Consider the following 12,013-nt stretch of genomic DNA (forward strand, 5'->3'; position numbering starts at 1 on the left):
TCACACAATTACATCCTAATTCTAAAGTTTTACTATTACTTTCCTATTATACAAATGAACACGCATGTTATATAAATACATTGGGATCAACTAAACAAGAAATTACCTTGGTGATGAGATAACATTGTACTTTTCTGAAAAGTCATATCATTGCATTTATATCTCTTAGATGAAGAATAGATCTTAAATAAAATTGGTTTTTTGAACAACCCTGACATGGTTAAGCTTTTCTACTCGTATAATATATATCATGTAAAATCAACAGGTAAGAGAAGCATTCTAATATTTTCACTCCTGAACATTCTATTGCAGCCAAGAATCATAAAACAAAGCCAATTAATGCCACCTAAATGAAAGTGCTCTAGATATGAAAGACCTTTTAAAATACTGGGGGGAAAAAAGATATGCTTTTTTTTTTCTGTTTAGGAGACACTTAAGTAGAAGAATAGTAATTCCAAACAGGCTAGGTTTCTCATGTTGGGAAGTGTGTGTGTGTGTGTGTGTGTGTGTGTGTGTGTGTGTGTTGCATGCATCCACATTACAAGCTAATAAAGGACTGGACTCATTTATTTTTCTCCTTTACTTCATGGTCTAACTATTCATCAGTCACACTGACCCTAAATTGAAAAACCAAACAAATAAATATTGAGTCAACCCCTGTCCTGCTCCACTGAAATAAGTGCCACAAATCGGGCAAGAAACTTTAGGGCTCTTTGTGGAAGGAATCCTACAGCATAATTTGGAGAAAGAAATGTTTTTTGTAAGACCATCTATATTCATCCACGTCATTGCTCAAAGAAGAGTTTCGTGAGTCAAGGGTAGGAAAATAAAGAGTTCTGTGAAGCAAATCAAGAATGGATGGTGATGCTAACTAGAAATAGAATAGCATTCTGCACATTTTATATATTCAGTTCAAGCATTTATAAAGAAGTTTTCACCTAGAAAATGGAAGCTATTTTTTATAGATTCAGAAAAACTGGGTTCCCAATTCAGACTACCCTATGTGACTTTTGTCATTATCATCTTTTCTGATTCTACCAAAGTAAACCTAATTAAGAACCTCCCTCATTAGTCTTCTAGAAAAATTAGCACAGCTTATGCTAATTACTCCTGCAAAATTTAATAAACTCGTTGAAATGGGAATAGTCTAATGAGGTTTTATTTATTGAACTAAGATAACTCCAAGGAAAAAGGTTAGGACACAAGAATATCCAATGTGGTAATAAAACTACAATTTATTCAATTTCTAAACACGAATTTTATTGCAAACCTTTTCAATTCAAATATGAGTTACTGTGTGAATATGTTAAATCAATCTCCACCTTAATTCAATAACTGCAAGTCATTTTTTGCTTTTTACTTTAACAATAATTACTACACATAGCCCTTTACCTCGACAATAATGAAATTTGCTGTTATTAGTTCCTGGTCATCAGTTATTAAACATAATACAGTTGACTTTTTCCATATCTACGCAGCCCAAATACCTGGATCACTGGGCACAGCCTGGGTTTTATAATTTTTAATCAAGCCATTTGGCATCAGGCAGAAATATAACTTGGCAGTCTACTCCAGATGCACACACAGTCCCTACATTTGCAGGAATTTTCCAACAAACTTTTTGGAAGTGACTCGACAAATTGTCACAATTGTAAAAAGAGTCATTTTTCTTACTTTGTTGCGTGCTAGTATAAAACAATGAAGTAGAAATCCATTTTCTAAATCACAGTGTGCTACTGCTGATTTTGTTAATTCCATGTGTTTTGGGTTTGTTTGTTTTTTTGGATAGACTATGCCAAGCTGGTGTCCCCAAATCACTGGCAGCAAATAATACAGCCAAAATGCAACATAGAAACAGCTTACCCTGCACTGTTGCCGTATGACCAGAAAACCGGTTCTCTCTGCCCTATAAATAGTTTTCCTGAATAACCACTGCTAAAAAGTCTTATTTTAGCAGTGTTCTTCCAACATCCGAAGGACAAGCAAAAGGAGCTAAAAATTATTGGTGCCCAAAAGGTAAGTGCGTGTTAAAACTAGCACAACAATTGCCTAGACCCTCAGCTCTGTAATTACATATTGTACGCATCTCGTACAAACAGTTACTACTGCTACTGAATGCAGGTCCCGTAACCTATTTTTACAAAATAGTCAGGGATGCTCAGCCATAAATCTGAAAACAAATCAAACCCTAAGCATGTTACACAGATATTATGCAATCAGTAATACAGAATCAAATTGGAAACTATGAGAGTCAAACACAGTTGCCTCCATCTTTTTTTTTTCTTTTGCAGCAATGTTACAGAATTGAAAAATCGTTCTTATTTTGCCCTTCCCTCTCTAAGTTCTTTTCTTCTTGTTATTCTCTCTCATCGTTAAAAATGGAAGTGTCACATATCAGCATGGACAAGACTGGAGCTTTGAAAACTACTGGCAGACTGGAGGACAAATAAATTCTGAAAACTCAGATGCAAACAAGAATAGCTCGATGAGGTTTTGCATATCAGCTGGCTTCACTGCTTAAAAAGACAGTTCACGGGAGACAGTGGCCGCCACCAGGAAACAAAACATACGTTGGGGCTTGTGCAGACACACTGGATTTCAGATGTTTTTAAAATTCTCCTCTCTTTACAGAGACCAACATTGGCTACACACTGTGTTCTACTTTGTCAAACCCAAAAGGAAAAAAAAAATAAAAAATAAAAAGGGATAAATGTCGTGAATAATATCTCAAAAACCACCAACAGTATAAAGTGCATACTTATTTTGCCTAAATTGTTTGAACTACCCCAGCCAAGAAAAGGTTTTAAGTACCCTACTGGGACAGATGCAAAGCGGCAACAATAGAAGCCACACTAATGCAATCCAGGTAACACAATCCTGTTTCAAAAACACGGGCCGGGCTAATTACAGCGCTGCTGAGTCAAGTTTCTTATGCCATCGCAACCCACAGGAACAGGTCAAAATCAAATGTTATTCAAACCACAGTCCTATCAACCTTCTATATCAGAGTCACGGCTTAAAACCAAACGAAGAACTTAAAAGCTTAACCCATTCACAAGCAAAAAAAAAAAAAAAAAGTGTTTTTGTTGAGGGTGGCAAGCTAAGGTTCTTGTCATCGTCTAAACCAAAAGGAACTGTGTACGGGAACAAAATGCTTCTCGTTTCGAAAGTTTGGGGGACGATTTGGGCTGGTCCTCTATCAGAACACTTTCCTTTTGAATGGATGAGTAAGGAAAAGTCGCTTGCAATAACAAGTGGCATTTTAAAGAGGCATATTTAATACGAAACAAACAGCATAAAGATTATTATACTTATTTTTTTGTTATCTTATTTGAAGATTTCCCTCCCATTGCAGGGAGGGAAAAAATCTGATGTGAATGGCAGGCCTGCTCTCACAGATGAGCTACAGGCGGTCCATATCCTCACTGCATGTTAATTATCTACCTGGGTTAACTCTGAATCAAGTATATTAATAGTTATTGATCAGGCAAAAGTGTATGCTGTTAGTAAATATTAGTTGCGAGATATTTAATTAAAATATCTAGTTGAAATGCAAGCTTTAGAAAGCTGCTTGGCAATCAAAATTGGGCTGAAGCCTGAAGAACCCCAGAAGGCAAAACCAACCATGTTTTTTCATAAATGATGAAGAAGCAAACACTTTTCAGGGTAACTGAAAAATGATAAAGCAGGTCCCTAAAAAATAAAGAATTGTGAAGACAGGTAAGGGGGTGGGGCATATTTGTCAAAAATGAACATCACTAAACTCCAAAAGGGACTTTGGTTCAGCTGTAGGTTTCTCTGATGAGGGAGTCAGTCTGTCTTCCTTGCAAGACTCCCTCCCAGCGCGGGGAGGGTGCTAGCCCTTTTCTTGGCTGACAACTGACAGTATCTATAAACCTTCCAGACCATTTAACTCACAATGAGTAGTGCTATGTAACAAATGGTTTATCATACATGTTCCCATACAATGAATTTCAATAATTAAAATGTAAAGTGAATATTTGGAATGCGACTTTGCATAATATGGGCACACACTGACTTGGAATCACACCGAACAACTAAAACAGATTTATTACTCTACAGTGATTTACTTGGTCATGTCAGATTAGTAATATAGATCTGTTTAAAAAAACATGATAATTAAGACAAGCAGGGTAAATTAATCAGCTTACAATACAGTATGAGCTCCAATCAAACCCAGGAAATAACAGTAGAAAAATCTTGGTTCACAGATCTCTTTAAAACTGCTTTTTTATGCATAAATAAAACCTTAAAATGTAGATGGATTACATCCAACAGAACTACTGTAGCTAAAAGTGATAATGATTCAAACATTTTTCAAATAAAAGTTAAATATTTATAAGCACCCAACCACATTTCATAAATCACAAACTATTATTATTTTATTTCTGAAGCTTCCTGGCACAGCATGAGGACTGAGCCACAGAAAGTCAAGAGAGGGAAAAAAAGAAAATATTCCTTGAGGAGCGTGAATCAGACACAAAACCAGAGCAATGCAAGAAAACGGGCCTCCAAAGAGCATCCCATATGGCTTTCCCAGGAATCGCAATAGCTCGGCGCAGATGAAGTCATGACCAACAGGCACATTTCGGCCACATGCATTTCCAACCCTCGCCCGTGAGCAACACAAGGCAGGTGTTTCATTATAATGAGGAATAAGAATTCAGTGAAAGTAGAGTGGTCCCTACCTGTCAATTATCACTGGATCTGAGGGAGTCTCATTTCGGTTGCCACAGCTTTTCTTGTCACAACAGCGGCTAGGGGAGCAAAAGCGAAAGGATTTAGTACAATCATTACACGGTAAAATCATCATTTAGGCAGACAGAAGGTTCAAATTGCTGGGTTGCAAATGCTAGAATTACCACAAAGCCATACCTGGCAATCAACAGATCCCAGGGACAGAAAATTCTATTTGGGTCACCTATGGGTTAATGGCCAGGCTTAACCTCTCCCTGGCACAAAGGAGGAGAGAGAAAAGGGGACTCTCCGGGAGCCAGGACTGCCAGCCCTTACATGGGGTCTTCCTATCACTGCCCGCAGCATTGGGAGAGTTCCCTGTGAAATGCATTATTATAACATCTACCCAATGAGAACAGTCAGGGTTGTGGGTGGCTCAAACGTTCTTCCCTCAAGATCACACTAATTGTGTGGAACGTGTCAATAATGAGGTATGAGTGATTTCTCCTCCTCCAGTCATTTTGTGTTAAGTGGATTCCTTTTTCTTCTCCTTTCTTTTTTATGGGAGACATTTTCTTCAACCACAGGCTTTTCAGAATCCTAAAAGCTCTACAGGTTAGCTTTTGAACCATCTGCACTGAGAATAAAAATATTCACACAATAATTAAGACAAACAAGAAACAAGATAAGGGGAAGTAGAAATCTGCATGTCCTCTGGCTTTTGGGCCCTGAGCCGGCCACTGCGTAAGTGTTCTGGAAAAACTATGGACAGTTGATCTGAAGGTTAGCAGAGCACTGACGGTAGAAGCTCTTCATTAGGTCAGAAAAAACAGCCATGGGCAGAAAAAGCACCCACTATCAGATTCCACCCCAGCTGTGACCTTATGTCTGTCACCTTTTTTTTTTTTTTAACTGAGATGCTTCTAAAGGGTAAAAAAAATGATGGTTTTTGAAAATTACCCATGGTCAATGGAAAGCTATCCATCTGAGACTTATTTGCAAATAAAAACATGTATCCACTGGGCAGTCTGCACTCAGGGGCACATTAGAAAAGCACATATCTGATCAATCAAGGAGGTGAGGAAGTGATCTAAGGGTTATACACACCAGGCCCCACAAATATACGCACTTACCCAGGCACATGTGTGTGAACACACACGCACTCGACTTAGTGACCGTAGAGTGGCGGAGAGAACCAGACATTGAACTTCACTTCCAGGACCCAGAAATATGTTCCTACATAGGGCGTCTTTCACCAAAGTTGGGAATTCTCTCTCCAGGCTGTAACTATATCCCTGAGAAGAGAATCCGCTTCCAAATTTGGTGCTAATTCTGTTTGTCTCTCATATGTTCAGAAAGCAAGAGTAAGAATTGCATCTCCCTTGTCAAACAAAGCCCCAACTGATACCACGCTATCACCTATATAGCCTTTGCCTTTCTGATTCTGAGGGAAATACGTCCTCTAGGCCCGAGTTAAGCTGATTTCAGGGGCAAGAAAGTCCAAAGTGTCCCAATGATTGAGAGACCCATGAAGGAACAAGAAATGAGAACTACAGTAGTTGGGATGCATGCAAAACATAATTTAAAAATTCAACTCCATCTCTGAATGCTGATCCTCCTACATTTCAAGGGCAGAAGAGCATAGAGGTTAAGAACACTGGTTCTGGAGTTGGATAGAGCTCCCTAAGTCACCGTGAGCAAGGTAGTCCCCCTCACAGAGTCTAAGTTTCCTCATTTGTAAAAGGAGCCATTGTCATGCCCACCTCTAATTGAGAGGGTACAGAGTCGATGCAATAAGGGTATAAAGACGGGCTCCGAGACTGAGCCTACTGGCGCTCCAGGAAGGGCAGGGTCATGGTCACTCCCGGCCCCTGCCTCCTCTGGCCTCCTCCTCCTCATCCACATCTGAGCAAGGCTGCCCTGTGCTCTGCAGAGGCAACAAGTCTCAGAAAGCAGCCCATTGACACAGCCCAAGGCCCCCTCTACCCAGGGAGAAAACCAATGGATGGAAAGGCCTATTTCTTTTTCAAAATAGTGAGTGGGCAATGCAAGTCCCCAGCGGTGACATCCTCACCAAGGTCCTGCCCAGACTAAAGCTCACCAGGGACTCTCCAACTTTTATAATGGAAGTTGTGGAGTCGAATCTACATCTCAAGTTTGTCTGACTCTCTCCCTCCCTCCCTCTGCTACCCCCCTGGTCCTAGCCACTTGCGTCTTTTTGAATTCGTCCGGTGGCCTCACTGCCTTCACTCTTTACTCTCTGCTACAGCCTGAGTGATCTTTTCAAAGTATTAATAGGACCGTGTCACTTCACTGCCTGAGACCTTTTAATGCCTTCCCATCGCATGTAGAATGAATCTATGGCATGACATGATGCCACACCACCTCCCAATCTCCTGTCACCTCCTCCACTTTCCCAGTCCGCAGCCTCACTGGCCAATTCCAATCTCTCTGATGTGTCCTGTTCAGCCTGACCCCAGCCCAGGCCAAAGCAGGCCTCCCACCTGCTCTGTGTCTCCTCTGGCCCCTCCCTAGTCAGTCAGTACCTGGTCCCCCTGCAGAACTCAGCCTCTAGGCTCTTTCCTGCAGGGCTGGCCCTGACACTTGCCCTTAATCAAAGTTAGGTTTCTGCTGGTTTTCTCTTTCAGGGCACTTGACACAATGCAAATTCCATTCTTACATATATATTTATGTAAATTTTTTTGTTGCTATCTTTCCCTTTCCCCGTATCCTTCATAAAGGAAGAGATTGTCGATTTTATTTACCTAAAGAGTAACATAAGGCTTAGAACAGAGAACTCAAATATTGGATTGATTGATTGATTCACTCTAAGAATGAATAGAATGTATTGGGGGAAAGGGATAAATACAATCCAAAAAATAGAAAGGTGACAGACAAAGAAAGCCAAGCTGACCCTCTGGGCAGACGCTGATGATGAAGGAGAGTGTAGTCTCCCTCCCCACCTCCATCCTCACTCATACAGCTAACCACCTCTCCCAAGCGAGTACCACACTAGGCCAGAGATTGGTCCTTTGACTTAAGCACTGTCCCTACCTCCTTAAAATAAAAATGCCTTTGAGAGAGGGCAGAGGAATTGAAGAACAGCATAAATGAGAACCACCCCCACCTCGTGCTGTGCCCCTAAGGACCAGGCAGATTTGAAGAACAGAACTGCAGAAGGAAAGAGAATGAATAGGAATAAAATAGGGGAATGAACGAAAGAGAAAACGGAATCAAGGGGCTTCTGGAGGTCACTTAACACAAATTAAAAAAAAAAAAACACTTTAGTCAAAGGGTGGAAAATAGCCCACAGGTTCCTGTCCCGCAGGTCATGTCACTACATCACACAGCGTTCCCAAAGCGAGATACTTGGGCTCCGCTCTACACCGGGGGTGGTGACAAAAAGTGTCTACGGCATGAGTCCACTTCAAATAAATATGTATGTGTGTACATGCAGTATATGCAGGTACATGTATAGATGGAATTCTGCACAGCATTAAAAATGAATGAAGGTGGGTTTTTACTCAGGACCATGAAAATAAGTTTACGTTATGTGGTGATTGGAGAAAACCAAGTTGCAAAATAAGTATGGTATGGTCCTATTTCTGGGATAAAAATGTGAGAGAGAGAAAGAGAGGGAGGGAGGACAGGAGGCTTTGTCACAAGCATGGCTCACAGCCTCTCTTCACGCATCTCTGCACGACGTGACTGCCTTAGGAAGGCCTGCCTGGACCCCGAGCGCCAGAGCTCTCGGCTCCTTAACCTGCTTCACTTTTCTTCCTGAGCCTCGCCACATTACACTTCATGCTGGTCTTCTTTTTCATTGTCTGACTCTCACACTAGAACCTAAACCCCACAAGGACAGCAGCTTAAGACTTTTTTTTTTGTTTTTTGTTGTTTTTTTCTGAAGTTGGAAATGGAGAGGTAGTCAGACAGAATCCCGCATGCGCCCGACCGGGATCCACCCGGCACGCGCACCAGGGGGCGATGTTCTGCCCCTCTGGGGCACTGCTCTGTTGCAACCAGAGCCATTCTAGCGCCTGAGGCAGAGGCCATAGAGCCATCCTCAGCGCCTGGCCAACTTTGCTCCAATGGAGCCTTGGCTGCGGGAGGGGAAGAGAGAGACAGAGAGGAAGGAGAGGGGGAGGGGTGGAGAAGCAGATGGGCGCTTCTCCTGTGTGCCCTGGCCAGGAATCAAACCCAGGACTCCTGCACGCCAGGCCGACGCTCTACCACTGAGCCAACCGGCCAGGGCAAGACTTTTTTATTTACCTTTATATCCCCAGTGACTAGAACAGAGACAGGTACACTCTAGGCACTTGGGGAAAAAAATTTTAATAAATGAATAGAAACTTCAAAGCCATAACCCATAGGGCGTGGAATAAGAGAGGGGAAGAATGGAGGGTATATATTGTATTTAAATACATCTACAGTCTTCGGCTTTGTATTGCATTATGACCTTCCTATTGAAAAACTAAAAATCAACTGTCAGTGGGAGAAGGAAGGGCTTCCCTTGGACTGAGCTGACATCTATCCCCCTGTGGCTCCCTAGTTCTAGCCCCAGGGTGAAGCAGACCAAAGACCTGTCCTTCCCGTGACAGTGTTTCCTGCCCACTTAAGTCCTCCATGCTCTGAGTTGAACTGCCCCTAATTTTTTCCACTGAACTCATAAGGACCCAGAAAGGTGGGCACCAACCTCCACCATACACAAGACAGGCATTAACCAAGGACCGCTGAAAAGGAAACAGCTTCACTGGTGTTTAAGGCAGAAGACAACTGAGAGTGAAACAATACAGTACTCGGGACAGCAGACGCAAAATCATTTCAAAGGCAAAGTTCCAGTGGCAATGAAAGAGCTCACAGTGATAATTATGTCCTCATTACTGGGTGATTGATGGGTCTTCGTCTATTCAGAGAGATGTTTCTTAGGCTCCTACTTGTGTCTCTGGCACTGTACCAGGCACAGACCTGGTATTAGCTCCCTAAAGCAGGTATCTATCAAGGACTTAAGAGTTTCCGAATTTGCTTTGTCACAGGGCAAGACTCTCACTCTTTCATATACCTTCTCAACCTGCAAGTGGCAGGAGACCGATGCAGCCCATCACAGGAGTGGGTACTCAGCTCCTGTTAGAATAAGTACACTGTGGGCTCAAAGCAGCAGCTCTTTTCCCAGCGGGCCCATGCATCTCCCAGACAATCCTGCACACCCAGGGAAAGGCAAACTTCTCAGCCTCTTCTTCAGCAGCCTGACACAGGTGGCCTGTCTCCAGTGAGCTGACATGCAGCTCCATAAATCAGGGCAAGAAACAGCTAGATGTTTTCTGGTCGTGGGACCTGCAGATCCTCACCTTAGGCACACGCAGCTTCTTCCAATGAGCCGAGGCTCTCTCACCTGGAGAAAAGCACCCTACCACTCTCCACGCTCCACAATAAAAACTAAAATATCTTCCCCATTCAGCCAAAGTGGCTGTAGAATAAGATAATGAAATTATCTGAAGAGTATGATTAATAGTGGTAAGAATAAGTTTATTCTTTCCCTTAGTTTATATACATTGTCAAGTTTTCCCATTGTCTTAAAAAAAAAAAAAAGACTTGCTACTCCCTTTTTAAGTTAGTTTCTTTGCTGTCCAACTTTCTCCTTGCCAGAGTCTCCATCACTGCTTGCACCCCCATTAAAAACTGGCTTCATTCACCTGTGACCTTTAGCTGCTTTTCTCAGCCTTCGTGTCCATCCCCCTAGCATTTGCATGACAGCGCCTGTCTTTGAAACACCCACCTTTTATTTCTATGCCCTGTTCTGCTCAAGGTCCTTTTCTCTAATCTTCGGCACACCCTCCCTCCTCACTACATGTGATTATTGCCCAAGAATGTATCCAAGGGCTCTTCTCTTTCTTCTCGCACCTTTGTCAAATCCCTTGTAAGCCCATAGCTTTGACCCTCATCTTTGGGAAAAGACCTCTGAAGTTGGTGGTTTTCCACCCCAACTCTCTTCCCTGCTCCAGTCCATAGGTCCACCCACCTGCAGACCTCTCTACAGAGAAGTCCTACCTGGACCACTGACACATGGGCCTGAACACTTCATGCATCCTCTAAAATCCCTGCCCTCTCTCATTCTCCTCCCCATTCCTGTGGCTACCACCTGCCCACAAGGATGTCCTGCCCTCTCTCAACAGCTACAGTCCTTTGCCTGAGCTCTCATCCCAGGCAACCCTTTCTATAGTAGCCCAGTTATCTGCCTACAGGTCTCATCTGATCTGTCCACTCTCCTGCTGCAGGGCTCAGTTCTGTTGGGCTCAGCATCCCACAGTGCTTTGCACACTATACGTGCTGAAAGAATGAATGAAAAAATCCCCTTAACCACCACACCTGAATAAAATATGTAAATGCTTCGGTAGACACTTCACTCCTTTTGAAGTTCTCTTGTCAAGCCTTCGCTCTGAACAACTATGGGCCACATACCTAGCTAGACACTGGACATTGCTGCCATAGTCGCTACTACTTCTGCTTCTATTCCTATTAATACTAATACTACTGCTACTACTGTAAATAACAACAACAGACATTCGGTATCTGCCATGTGCCAGGCACCATGATGAGCATTTATGGGGACTATAGCATCTAACCTTAACAACTCCCTATAAGACTTTTCCCCCACTTCACACACGCACCAGCTGAAGCACACAGGAAAACTGAGTGCCTTCCCTGCCTTCAAGCTCTTAGTCCAGCGAGGAAGACGGGACGTGGACCTATAGTGACATGTGCAGAGTGCTGTGAAAGTGAAGCACGGGTTAGATTGGCAATGCCTAGCACAGGGATACCATTCAGAACAAGGGCCAGGGTCGCTTTCCTGAAGCAGCTATGCCACAGTGGGAATCAGAAGGACAAATATCAGAATAAGCCAGGCATAGAAGAAGGTAGAAGAGGCCAGGTCAAGGGAGAGGCTAACCCTGAAACTGTCCTGTGCTCTAGAGAGAGAGAACATCTGCTCCAGCCTGCCCAGGAGGGTGGGAGTTGGGTTCATCTAGCAAGCAGGGCTCCTATTTTCTAGTCACACTTAAACATAGGATGTTGAGATGCACTTATAGCCAAATCCCTTATGGACTCCCACTTAAAAAAAAAAAAATCCTGTATGGGTCCATATTATTTTAAGACCTTAACACCAGGTATCAGCAAAATGTAATGATAGATTCCAATTTACTAAAAATGCAGACATTCTCTCAGAATTCCACCAAAAGTGCTCTCTGCCACCAAGTCAAAGAGGTTTTGTCTCGAAGAGTGGCGATAATTATAAGCCAATGGTGGCAAGTCCGTCAGT

General features: G+C 42.7%; 1 protein-coding gene across 8 annotated transcripts in view; it reads right to left on the minus strand.

The window, feature by feature from the left end:
- Window positions 1–12,013, minus strand: part of EBF1 (EBF transcription factor 1) — a 389,332-nt gene that overhangs the window by 360,441 nt on the left and 16,878 nt on the right. For all 8 annotated transcript variants that reach the window (XM_066273163.1, XM_066273159.1, XM_066273162.1 and 5 more), the window contains exon 6: window positions 4,710–4,778. In XM_066273163.1, the coding sequence (XP_066129260.1) occupies window positions 4,710–4,778 (69 nt within the window). The remainder of the gene's footprint in view (window positions 1–4,709; window positions 4,779–12,013) is intronic.

Source organism: Saccopteryx bilineata, chromosome 4 (assembly GCF_036850765.1).
Source record: "Saccopteryx bilineata isolate mSacBil1 chromosome 4, mSacBil1_pri_phased_curated, whole genome shotgun sequence".
Taxonomy (NCBI): domain Eukaryota; kingdom Metazoa; phylum Chordata; class Mammalia; order Chiroptera; family Emballonuridae; genus Saccopteryx; species Saccopteryx bilineata.